This window comes from Heloderma suspectum, chromosome 5 (assembly GCF_057233095.1).
Source record: "Heloderma suspectum isolate Gila_16-S chromosome 5, 16-S_ref, whole genome shotgun sequence".
Taxonomy (NCBI): Eukaryota; Metazoa; Chordata; class Lepidosauria; order Squamata; family Helodermatidae; genus Heloderma; species Heloderma suspectum.
Genome location: NC_139462.1, coordinates 86441404 through 86453802, shown reverse-complemented (window position 1 = coordinate 86453802; position 12399 = coordinate 86441404). Strand labels below are relative to the sequence as shown.

The 12399-nt window shown below is 45.8% G+C and overlaps 1 protein-coding gene across 4 annotated transcripts in view; it reads left to right on the top strand.

The window, feature by feature from the left end:
• Positions 1 to 379: 379 nt before the first annotated feature.
• Positions 380 to 12399, top strand: part of IRF2 (interferon regulatory factor 2) — a 49166-nt gene continuing 37146 nt past the window's right edge. Inside the window, exon 1 of one of the 4 annotated variants that reach the window (XM_084856534.1) lies at positions 380 to 819. Coding sequence is in view for 1 of the 4 variants with exons in the window: in XM_084856532.1 (XP_084712658.1) it covers positions 1390 to 1450 (61 nt within the window). In the remaining 3 variants the exon portion in view is untranslated. Of the gene's footprint in view, positions 820 to 1025; positions 1451 to 12399 lie in introns of those variants that run through there. The other 3 variants (XM_084856535.1, XM_084856533.1, XM_084856532.1) reach the window with 3 other exon arrangements.

Below are 12399 nucleotides of genomic sequence, written 5' to 3'. Positions count from 1 at the left end.
CGCAGGACATAAGGGGGGGGGGGGGAAGCCAAATCGCATGATTCACGCCCTGCCTCTGTGCACGAAGCTTTCTAGTTGTTTTTGAAGCAGAGAGAATGGGAACGTCTTCCCCTCCAAAACTGCAGAGGCGTGCAAATGTCTCACTTCTCCTAAAAGAGTCTCTTCGCAGAAGGATCTGCAAGATGCTCAGCCAGACGCCATTCCGTCCCCAGGATACAGCATCCGATGTGGAGGAGGGCTGCAAAAAAAAAAAAAAAAAAGCGGGGGGAGGCGGCGATGGTGGGGGAATCGGTTGTTGTTTATAAGCCCTGGCTTTCCCTGCCGAGGAACTGAAACCTCTATTTCCGCCTCGCCCCCACCCCCTCTTTCCCCCCCACACACTGGCAGCGTGCTGAGGTCACTGTTGCTGGAGGGAAGTGAAAATGAAATCGACTTTTCTGAGAAATGATGAAAGCGGCTGCGCCTGCCAATGAGCGGCTGCGGCAAACTTCCGCACCTCTTTCTCTCCTTCCAGCCCCCACCTCCCCCTCGCTCGCTCTCCGCACAAACAGGCCTGGGAGAGGTGGAGGAGGGAGGGAGGGAGAGGGAGAAGGAAGGGAGGAAGGAGGGGAGGGGGAATTTCCAAGATTCGGCTCCTCGCGGCTTCTCTCCTTGTTTTGCTTTCGATCTGGACTAATCTCCGCCAAAAGCAGAGGAGGAATAACTTTTAGTTTTGCTCCCGCGATTTTATTCATCCGCCTGTTTTCCTTTCCATTTTGCGTCTCTTGGCAACCGTGATAACCTTGAGGAATTACATAAATACCGCGAAACAAATTATTGGTAAGATAAAACCAGAATTTCACCTTTAAAAATACGCGTTTTCATTAATTTTTATTTTTTGTAATCTACACATATACTTGACACACTCGCTTCCAGAAATAATTGTGTTTGAAAACAAAAAAATTAAAAGGCCAGGGCCGTTTCGGGTCATATGATTTTAGGCGCAGCTACTGGCAAGTGAAAGCAGGGCTTTTAATTTCACTTTTGGATTTGCAGAGGCAGGGAAGGGATCGGCTGGAAGGATGAGTTTCTCTCTCCGGCCCCGAAACGTGCGATTTACTTGGAGGGGTGCGGGATGATGAAAAATGTCAGCAGCAGAAACAAAGGCGAGGAGTGATTATGTTTCTCCACCGCCACCAACCCTACTAAAGGGTTGGTGGCAGGGAGCAGATCCGCTGGATTTCGGAGTGCGGAATAATAACTATCAGAATATAACAGAGCCAAGAAAGATCCCACCGGGGGAATCTGAACGAAGCAACTTTATTTAACTCCGGCGGAGGTTACGACAGGAGAGCTAATGGAGTTGCTAAGCTGGACACTTGTTGTTTTCGATCCCGGAATCCGTTGGCGATGCGGATATTATTTCTCGCAGCTGATCATCAGCCTCTTCGCGGCTGTGGAATAAAAGTAGGTGAGCGAGTGGGAATAGGAGCCCCCTTTAAAAAAAAATTTATGCAATTCTCTCCCTCGCCAGGGGTCGTGTGCACGAAACCGGGGGAGGAATTGTGCTTCTGCCCCACCCAGGACTTTGAACCCAGCGATGGCGGGATAAGGCCCAGCGTGGCGGTAGAAGGTGCTGCGCCGAGCGCCGCGGGCAGTTCCCCAGGCCATGCCGCAGCCGCCGCAGGCCTTCGCGTTTGAGCTGCGAGGAGATCGCGGGGGGCCCGTGCTTGGGAGGCAAATACGTGGGTGCTTGGTACTGTAGGGCGTCGTTCGCCGGCGCCGCCGCTTCTGCCTTTCCCCGCAGAGGCCTCGCGGCTGCCATCTAAGCCTAACCTGCCCCTCCCCAGTGCCTGTACGAGGAAGAACAAGGCAGCCACTCGCGTCGAGGGCGGGCTCGGCTAGATCTGGGGAGAAGGGGAGGAAGTTGCCACTTTCCCTAGGCAGCAACTGGTGCTTTGGGGAACCGGGGCGGGGGGCGGGGGGGAGGGCGCTCGAGCTGCGCTCCCCGCCTTGATGCCCCGCGAGCTCGGTTGTTACACAAGCCTGTCTCGGTCACTTCCTCTTCCTCAGCGGCCGGAGCGAGCCGTGACGTGGCGCCTCCCCTTGGCCAATCGGGTTGCGGCTTCGCGGCAGTCGAACGCGCGCCTGGGTACTTTTTCGGGTTGCGGCGGGGGAGGGGAGGGGGAGACCAGCTACATTTTGTTCCGGGAAGTTGGGGCTGGAGACCGCCAGGCTGGTTGGCGGCAGCAAAAACATTCATCTGCTTGGGGTGGGAGGGTTGTCAGATATCCCTGGGGCACCGATCTGATGCATTTTTGCTGGGAAGGAATAGGTTGGAAGCCGTATTTTTCTAGAGGACTGTTCCTCATTCCAGAACATTTTATTTATAGGTTTGTTTATAAGATTTATATGCCTCTTAATATAATAAAATCACTAAGTCCTTTACATACAAATATACTAAACAAACGCGACTCTTAAAAGTGCATATATAATACAATATAAAACACACAAAAAACGACAAAAAGCAATGCAACAGAGCAACAGCTTTATGACCACACATAGCCACACTTATTTCTTTACATATTGTATGTTGGCTACCACTAGTCCAGATGTATGCACTTGGAGAATGTACCCTAGAGCTGAATTGATAGTTCCAAAGGGTTATGATGCCACATTGGACAAGATCGAACCCCTTTATGCTGGATTAATTGATTAAACCAGAGTAGTTTTTGCCCAGCTTGAAGCGCTGATGCTAGTTACCTCTGGTGAGATGACAGCCACTTCTTCCTCTGTGTTTTAACTATCAGTGGCATATTTGGAGGCAGTCATGTGCAGGCTTGTGCCACATGGAGAACTAAGCTCACATTGTCTTTTAGTACAGCATGTGGCTCTTTTTGAGCAATAGTGCTGGTGTGCCCAAACTTGGTGCACACTGAGTTCTGTGCATCTTAAAAGTCTCATTCCTTTCAAGAGGACTTCAGTGCAACTAAATTGCACTGGGCCAGAGTCCATCAGTGTAAGGAAGTTCTGGTGTAAATGTTTGTTTGGAGCCTAAGGGTTTGTGGAGTTCTGGATGTTTGTTTATGGCGTTATTAAGCTTTATTTTCCCCCCACCTCAAAACTGGAAAATTGTACTAGATGGTCTGGCAGTACTAATTTGAGGAAATTATGACCATTTAAAAAAATTTAGTCTGCTTCTCTGGGCTTTTTCTGTTCCCTTGTCTTAGGAAAAGGACTTACCATTGACTCTGGAATCTAAATATTCCTAAAGGCTCAGTTGTTGCAAACACAGCAAAGTAATTTCCCACAACCACGTGTGGAAAGTAAGTCTGGGCACAGGTGCAATTCTCAATGAATTTTTCAGCTATGGCACAGTGTTTCTCAGGGCAGAAATTGGGTTTTTACTGAATCATACAGTTGGAAAGGACTTCAAAGCTCATATAGAATGACTGTTTAAAAATAATCTGAAAACTGTTAACCACAGGCCTGTATGTGCTCTTCTCTGTTAAAAACAACAACAAAAAACTGAACCAAAATTACCTTAACTCCATGCCATAGAATACAGAATTTTGTGATTTGGGCACAATTTGTAACACATATTTGCTATATTCTGTAATGCTGAAGCATGTGATGGGTTCATTGCTGAAGCTAAGCATATCTTAGCTTGATCAGTGCTTGGATGTGAGACTCACTGGGGGCCCCATGAGAAGTGCTCTGAGTTCCTTGAAAGTAATGTGTGATGTAAATGAAATCAGTAACCACATCTCCTCCTTCTGGTCATGGGTCTGGGCAAAGACACTGAATCTCAACCTCCTGACCAATGGTTTTCTTAAATACACCCTTCCAGCTTCTGCCACTTTTCCAGACATTATCAACACTATTTTAAAATGTGATAAGGCAGGCTTCCTCAACCTGGGGTAAGTGCAAACTGATATTTTAAGATTTGAATTACAAAAGATACAGCATTTCATTTTGTAACATGCAGTATATGCCCCTTTATAGTGTACCTTAGTTCCATCATATGGCCTCCACGAGGAAGACCTGCATGTATACCAATGCGCAGATGCTTCAGTATTCTAGGAATAAATAGAACCCACAGCTTTGAACCTGTTATATACATGTCACTTTAGCATTGTATTCTTCCATTGCTCAGGGGCCTAAAAAAAAAAAAATCAGCCAAGGTCAGCGTAGCAGAGAACATTACAATTAGATCTCACTGTTCTCACTTCGTGGAACTAGGTGTTTCTGGTCAACTAACAATTAGGAGCAAGGATCACCCCTTTTTTAATGCTAGGGAAGAGCCCTAGAACATGGGGCTGTTTGCACATAACAGTGGCATTTTGCAGCAAGATGTGTGCTGTGCATAAGCCAGTGGCCATTTGCAGCAACAACCTACGAATGCTTCATTCGTAGGTAGTTAGCGTGACATCTGAACTGGAACACTTTAGGTTATTTGTGGGTTAAACAACCCAAAGTTAACTTAAGAACAAATCATGGGTCCCCGCAAAACACGGGTTAATTAGCCCACAGTTTGCTATGGAATGCTGCTGTCATGTGCGAATCAGGTTCATGTGTAACAAGAAACAAAAGAGTCCTTACGAGCATCCATCAAAAGAGGATGAAATCTGTCAGCATCGGCACTTCTCTTCAGGAAATAAATACAACCTAGGAGGCAGAAATTCAATAGGGATAAGTGATTAAGAAACTGTATTTTATTTTTAAAAATATGTATGCTCCCTTTTTGGCCATAAATGGTATTTATTAGTTTAACAATTAATTTCAAAAAAACATCAAAATGACCATAATGACGCATAAGAGGGAGTGGGGGAGATAAAACAACAGAACATACATTTGCATAGCAAATAAAATGCAAATAGAACTCAGCAGTTAGATAATTTAGCAGCCAATAAACAAGTCAAGCAGACAAACATGGCACAACAAACACCAAACAGTACAACACGTTAATTAAACTTCCAAGGCCTGGGTAAACAGAACAGTCTGCCTGACACCTGAAAGATAGTAGAGAAGACACCAAGTGGATCTTGCTTGGGAGAGAATTTCACACTTTTTAATGTATTTGTTATCTAAAATCTTGGCTTCTATTGCTAACTGCCTTAAGCACCATTTCCTAGTAGAAAGGCAGGTATAAAGTAAGCAAGTAAATAAATAGATAACTCAGGGTACCACCATGGAAAATGCCCTTTCTGTGGTAGTTACCTGCAGGCAAAAGCACCTGGAGAAGGACCTCTGATTATGATCTCAGGTGCTGGGCAGGGGTGTAACACAAAGGACAAGATTCCCAAAGTTTCCTTGAATGAGAAATCTTGTTTCAACTGAGGAATGTTTTGGTTTCCATTTGATTTTGATGAAGCAATGAAATAGGATATGATCTGGAGATCTTGTCAAGAAACAGCTTTCCACTAACCACAACAACTGTAACCATTGCTTTTATATTATTTTATTTATTAAATTTCTTAATCGCCCATCTGGCCGGTCACCCGGCCACTCTGGGCGATGTACAGTAGTACAATTTAAAACAGTAAAATTACACTTTAAAACATCATTTAAAAATACCCTAACCCACCCCAAATGCCTGCCTGAACAACCAAGTTTTCAATGCGTGGCGGAAGCTCATTAAAGAGGGGGCATGGCGGAGTTCCCTAGGGAGGGAGTTCCACATAGTGGGGGCCACCATAGAGAAGGCCCTCTCCCTTGTCCTCACCAGCCTAGCTGTCCTGGCTGCTGGGACAGAGAGAAGGCCATCCGAGGCTGATCTTGTTGAGCGGCCTATCTGGTGTTAAAACCATATAGGGTTTTAAAGGTCTAAACCAACACTTTGAATTTGGCCCAGAAAACAACTGGTAGCCAGTGCAATTCCTTCAGCACCAGAGTGATGTGATCATGCTGGCAGCTGCTTTTAATCAGGCGAGCCACTGCGTTCTGCACCAGTGGCAGCACTGTCTTCAAGGGTAACCCCACGTAGAGCGCATTACAGTAGTCTAGACAAGAGGTGACCAGGGTATGTACTACCGATGGGAGCAGATGGTCGGGAAGATAGGGCTGCAGCCACGGTATCAGATGGAGTTGGTACAGCGCTGTCTGGCTCACAGCTGACACCTGAGCCTCCATGGACAGCTGGGAGACTAAAATGACCCCCAGGCTGCTGATCTGGTCTTTCAAGGGTAGCCGTACCCCATTCAACACCAGGTCAACATCCCCCAACCTCCTCTTGTCTCCCACCAAAAGTACCTCGGTCTTTTCAGGGTTCAGCTTCAGCTTATTCTTCCCCATCCAGCCACTCGCTGTCTCCAAACATTTGGACAGGGATTCTGCAGCCAACCCTGGTGAAGATTTGAATGAGAGATAGAGCTGCATGTCATCTGCATATTGATGACACCGCACCCCAAATCTCCTGATGATAGCCCCCAGTGGCTTCATATAGATGTTAAATAGCATCGGGGAGAGGATGGAACCCTGTGGCACCCCAGAAGTGAGCGGCCATGGGTCCAAAACCACCTCTCCCAGTGCTACCCTCTGGTACCTGCTGGAGAGGAAGGACTGGAACCACCGTAATACGATGTCTCCAATGCCCAACCTCTCCAGGCAGTCCAAGAGGATACCGTGGTCAACGGTATCAAAAGCCACTGAGAGGTCAAGGAGAACAAGGAAGGAGCATTCACCCCTATCCAAAGCCCTCCTCATATCATTCACCATGGCAACCAAGGCTGTTTCTTTCCCATGCCCAGGCCTGAAGCCCAATTGAAATGGATCTAGATAATCATCTTCTTCCAAGTTTGCCTTCAACTGCATCGTGTTGAGTTCTCCTGTAGTTCCTACCAAAGTAGAAAAATATTCCAGAAAATAACAGCAACAAAAATATAGTAACTTATTCTGTTCTCGTAGATCAAGGGTCCCCAACCTTTTTGGACCTGTGGGCACATTTGGGAACTGCTGTGGACACTACTACAAAATGGCTCCCACAGAGAATGTGGCTAGCCACATAATGGTTGCTGTGGGGGCCTGGCTAGTCAAAAGTGAGCTAAAGAGGTGAAGGGGGAAGGAATAATTGAGGCTAGAGGCTGGGAGGGAGGGGGAAATAGTAAGGCAAATGGGTAGAGGGGAGAGAAAGCACAAGACTAAAGGCTAGAAAGGGAGAGAAAGAAGAGTACTGTGACATTTTCCAAAGTTTTTAATAAAACATTTTTTTTAAGGGGGCAGGGAATGGAGAGCTTTGTTGGTGCCTTTGGAGATCCCTGCAGGTGCCATGGCACTCAGGGGCACCACAGTGGGGACCCCTGTCTTAGATGATTACTGTATTGCAGAATTAGAGTATAATTCTGCACTGAAAAGGTGACTGTGCCAAACAGTTCTGTCTCAATTTGATACCAACCCCTGGTTTGGTGAAGTCAGGCCTACACAGCTTAAATCCCAGCTGTTATGTGCGGTAACCCACCAGGGCTTGCTGTGTGCCCAGGACTGCAAAAACAAGGTAAGGGTATTGTTGTTGTAGGCAAGCTAGCAGGAGGCCACAATATAAGCCTTGGGGCTGCATTCAGCTTGCTGAGGCACAAAATGTGCCCACCTGGGTAAGGGTGTGGGTTTTCAGCTTCCCCCACTCCAGTCTAGCAGAACCTGTGGTAGATGCACTCATCTCTAGGATAGTTGCAAAACCTTTACATGGAATGTGATGCATTGTGCTTTTTTTGCTTGCTTTTTTTTTTTGGTTGTTGCTCTCCCATGTTAAGGATATTTGATTTATTATTGGGTATATTCAGTCATTACCTTACTGTCATTACATATTCAATAACTCTTAACCAATATGACTATAAGGTGCAGGGTTCCACAATTCCACTTGCTGTGGAATTCCACTATGGCAAATGACTCACGCCTTCTGGTGAATGTCTTAAGCTCCAGCCTTCCTTCCAACTTTGGAGCTGGGGAAGAGATGGTTTAGCACTGTAAGGGTGCAATCCTATGCATGTTTAGACAGAGAAAAGGCCTACAACTCCCAGCATTCCCCAGCCAGCCATGCTGGGGAATGCTGGGAGTTGTAGGCTTTTTCTCTGTCTAAACATGCATAGGATTGTTCCCTAAGTGCCTCAGAAGGGCAACCTGACAAACAGATGCTCCAGCCCTTCTCTGAAGTTTGGAGGTGGAGAGGGGTAGGGTAGCTTTCCCAGGCTGGGTTAGGGAGCTGTACTGTCCGGAGGTGAAAAGAGCTTCAGAAACACAGCTGTGTGGATAACCTGTTGCCACTTCTTTAGATCCAGCTTGAGAGAAGGGACAGTGGCGGGTCTTTTAATGCTGCATTTGGAGGTAGATAAGGGAGCTGGGATTGTTCCTGAGCTGTTCCTGAGTTTTGGAGGTAGAATATGAGGTCATTGATAAGACCCCACCCCTTGAAAGAGGGGCAAGTCTGGCAACCACTAATGTTTGTTTGGCCACCAAACCAAAATATGCAAAATGATCTAGTGTGTACAAACCCACCTTATGGGAAGAAAGTAATGAGTGACTAAGGTTCTTCCATGTTTATTTTAACATGGAATCTCTCTGACCACCTGATTAAAAACCCCATTTATCATGGGGAGAGCCCATGTAGTTAAGTGCAGGATGTCTCAGTTCATTGGCTACTTTCTCTCTAGAGGAGGAAACTGAGGGACACAGAAGAGCCTAAAACCCATACCAGGTTGCGAGTTCTTTGGATATAATGCCTGAGCAGGCTCTTGTTCTGAGTGAGAAAACTGGGATCATTTATGCATTGAAGTAGTATGAAACTGGATGTACTAGATTGAAAATAATGGTTTTTCTTTCAACTTGCATTAGCGAGATGGCAAACTTGGGGGGGGGAATCCTTTGCACAGAAGAAGGACATGGGATGGAATGGGGGCTATCCATTGTTAAGAGTGTATTCATGCCATCTGATCCTATGAATGTGGAATAAGAAGTAAGTCGGGGGTCCCCAATGTGGGGCTGCCAATGGACATTTCTCTTGGTGCCTGCCATGCTCCCTGCCCCTCAATTTTAATTTGATTTCCTAAGGTTATTTAAATTATTATTATTTAACTGGGAGGTTGCCATGCTGCAAAGCAAAGTGCTGCCCTCCAGCACCATCTTTATTTGTGTTCAACAGAGTTGTTTTGTGTTTTGGACCTCAGACCCCATCTCTCTGCCTTATATTTCTTGGGGAAGTTATTTTCTTTTAGTATCACCAGTTAGCCTTCTTGGAAATAAGTGTTTTGTGACTAGTCAAGCCCTACATGGCAGCTATTTTATTAATGAGCAAGCCCCTCACCCTAGCAGCCATTTTATGAGAGTGCCCGTGACACACTATCGACATTTCAAATGCACCAACTGACCCCGAAAGTTTGGGGACCCCTTTTGGTTGAACTTACTGGAATGTATTCTCAAGTAGGTGTGCATTCATAGGGGTTCTTGATCCCATTCACAAAAGTCTCCACCTGTACAAGCCCCGTTCCATTCCGAATGACTTTGACTGATGGGACACTTGGTGTATTAGCCTGCTGAGCTGCAATTTTAGAAACACTTGTAACCTCAAAACTACACTGATGTTGTTCTGCTTTACTGGCACAAGTGCTCTCAAAAGCACAGCCTGAGACACTAATTGACATGTATGAGTCATTTTTCAAGTGTTAAACAAGAACATACTGTGCTCCAAACATATTGTTGATGTTCTTTATAGTAACGTACTCTCAGCATCAATGGGTGCTTTTTTCCCTTTCTTTTTTTAACGGTGCCTGATGCTGTTGTACAGAACACTTGTTTTAAAAAAGCACCTTATTAGTTTTATTTTCTGTTTAAGGGATTTCTTTGCCATGAGTAGGAGTGTGGTGCAGGGCTACCCATCACATTCTGGGTGTATGAACTGTGTGCAAAAAAGAAAACTAATTGGCCGGGGTCCAAAAAGATCATTTAGGCACGCCCAGGGTTTTGTGCAAGCCTACTGGGGTTTGTTTTTACTTCTTTTGTTTGAACAGTAGATCTCCATGCTGTATCACAAACTATTTTTGTAAATCCCCTATGTTGCAAATGCAGTTTGCCATATGGCAGCCTTCTCCAACCTGGTGCCCTCCAGATGTTTTGGACTTCAACTCCCATCAGCCCCAACCAGCATGGCCAATGGTCAGAAATGCCACGAATTGTCATCCAAAACATCTGGAAGGCACCAGTTTGGGAAAGACTGGGGTAGAATCTTGGAGGTATACTTAAAAGTTCCAATTTCCACTGCATTTAGATGCAAGTTAATTTTCAAGTGATTTGTGTGTTTCGTTTTGTTTTAACTTTGCTTCTCTGTTTGTATGCTTTAAGAGTTTCATAAGTCATTCCTTTCAATCTCAGTTTCTCACCCAACAGGCAAGGTGTTCCTAGCGGTTGTACGCAAACACTGTGCTACTGGCTGCAGTGGCATTTTGTATAAAGTAAAGCAGTCTGTATGCTCAAAATACTACTTTTGTGATTAATAGGGAATACAAGAATGGTTGGATATTATGTTCTCACTAAAGGGCAATCGATCTAAAGAAAGGAGTGAGCAGCCACCAGCTGTGCACTCCTAATCTTTAAGGAGTGAGACTGTAGCTTTTGTTGTCTGAACAGCCCCAACTCCCATAAAAGTGAGGCAATCTGTGCATGCAAAAATCCCCACAAATTACAAAGCAAAAAGAGAAGAAGGGAAAGAAATTCTTAAAGCAATAGAATAAGGCGTACTCATAGAGCAGCTGCTGAATCATGGGGAAGTCCAGCGCACCTTGTCAGGCAAAATTCCCCTTGGCAGCTGGAAATGTTTGTTTATGGAGTGTGAGATTAAGCTTTCAGAGCTGATTTTGTAACGTACAGTACTGGACTTTTGTCCTTTTCCCTCCATACAACCGACAGTGCCCTTGAGCAGTTAAGTTCCTACCGTTATACTTTATTACTTAACCCCATACACACACACACAATAGTCTGTGCTCACAAGCAACCTATTTCTGCGTAGCTGCATGAAATCAATGGGACTGATTCAGATTTTGTGGTTAGCAGCTCCTAAATACCTTGTACCTTGATCTTCTGTGCTGCTCAACTTGGTTCCGATGCAATGCCAAGATTGTAGTTTGGTGCTCCAAGGAGGCGCCTTCAAGGAGCATCGTGCACCTGTGTTCCTTCCTTTACATTTTTCATTTTCATTTATTATATTTCCTCCCCTTGTCCTTGATGATTCCCTCCCTTCGTTCCTAGTTTGAAGCAAATCATTGCAATCCTGGTTTGTAGGACAAGCCCAAGGCATAATTTACCATTTCAGATGAAACCGTGCTACGGTTTGCCTCAGCGCAGGAGAGGAGGGAGAGAATCTCCACGCATGAGAGGAGGAGGAAATGTGCAGGCCTGTGCCGGCTTATAGGCTGGCTCTCATAGCACCAAACCATGGTTTGGCACTGCATCTGAACCAAGCCAGTGGCTCACAGGTTGTAAGGCTCCTGGTTCTGGCATGAGGGGGCCATTCATACCTAGTTGCCTCAGCGTGAGCACTGAATTGACTGCTTATGGACCTGGGAGCAAGGGGCGTTGCTGCAGTCTTTTGCCACTGCATCGGCTTAAGTGGCAGTTGGTTTGCAGGCCTTAAACCTGGACGCATATGTATATCCAAACAGACCACATCTGAGACAAAGTGATGTGCTGATCTAGGCACTTTTCAGGTTTTTCACAGTGTACTGACATCTTAACGTTTAGATGGTACACTGTACCATCTAATCCAAGCAGTTACGCAGGTGCATCTCCCTGCCGTGCTTTCATAACATGGCTGCTATGTTGGTCAAATGCAAGGGAAGGCAACCTGGTGTCTCCAAATGTTTTGCACTACTGCTCCAATAATCCCTGACCACCGGCCATCTTGGCTGGGGCAGATGAGAGTTGTAGCCAAAATGCCTGGTGGGTGCCAGGTTGCCTACGCCTGGTCTAACATCATGCTTTTGTTACATGGCTCTGGCAGAACAGTTGGGCAGTTGGCATCTCCCTTCCTAAGTGTTTCTTCGCTAGCGCAGTACATTTCAAGATGGTGCAGGTTGTTACTCTTTCCTTGACATCCATTCTGTACATTGTGTGGCATATGTTGCTAGTATAGAGGCAGCCAGGAAAGTATCCTGTTCCTCCACAATATGAGAGGCAGTCACAGCTAGAGACAGGTGACTTGTGCGCTTCCCAAAATACTTGGATAACTGGGAATAGGCTTTGTTGATGTCCACTGTATTTGGGGTCTGGAAAGAATTTTCAGCCATGTCAGTTTTGCTAGTGGGGAAGGTGAGGTTGCCTTTCCTTTTACCATGTGACTCTGATATTACTGTAAGCACCGCAGGGATATTACCTTTGTATTACGGACAGATATGCTGGCACAACTGTTAAATATGAAGGTGCATGACTGTGATCCAA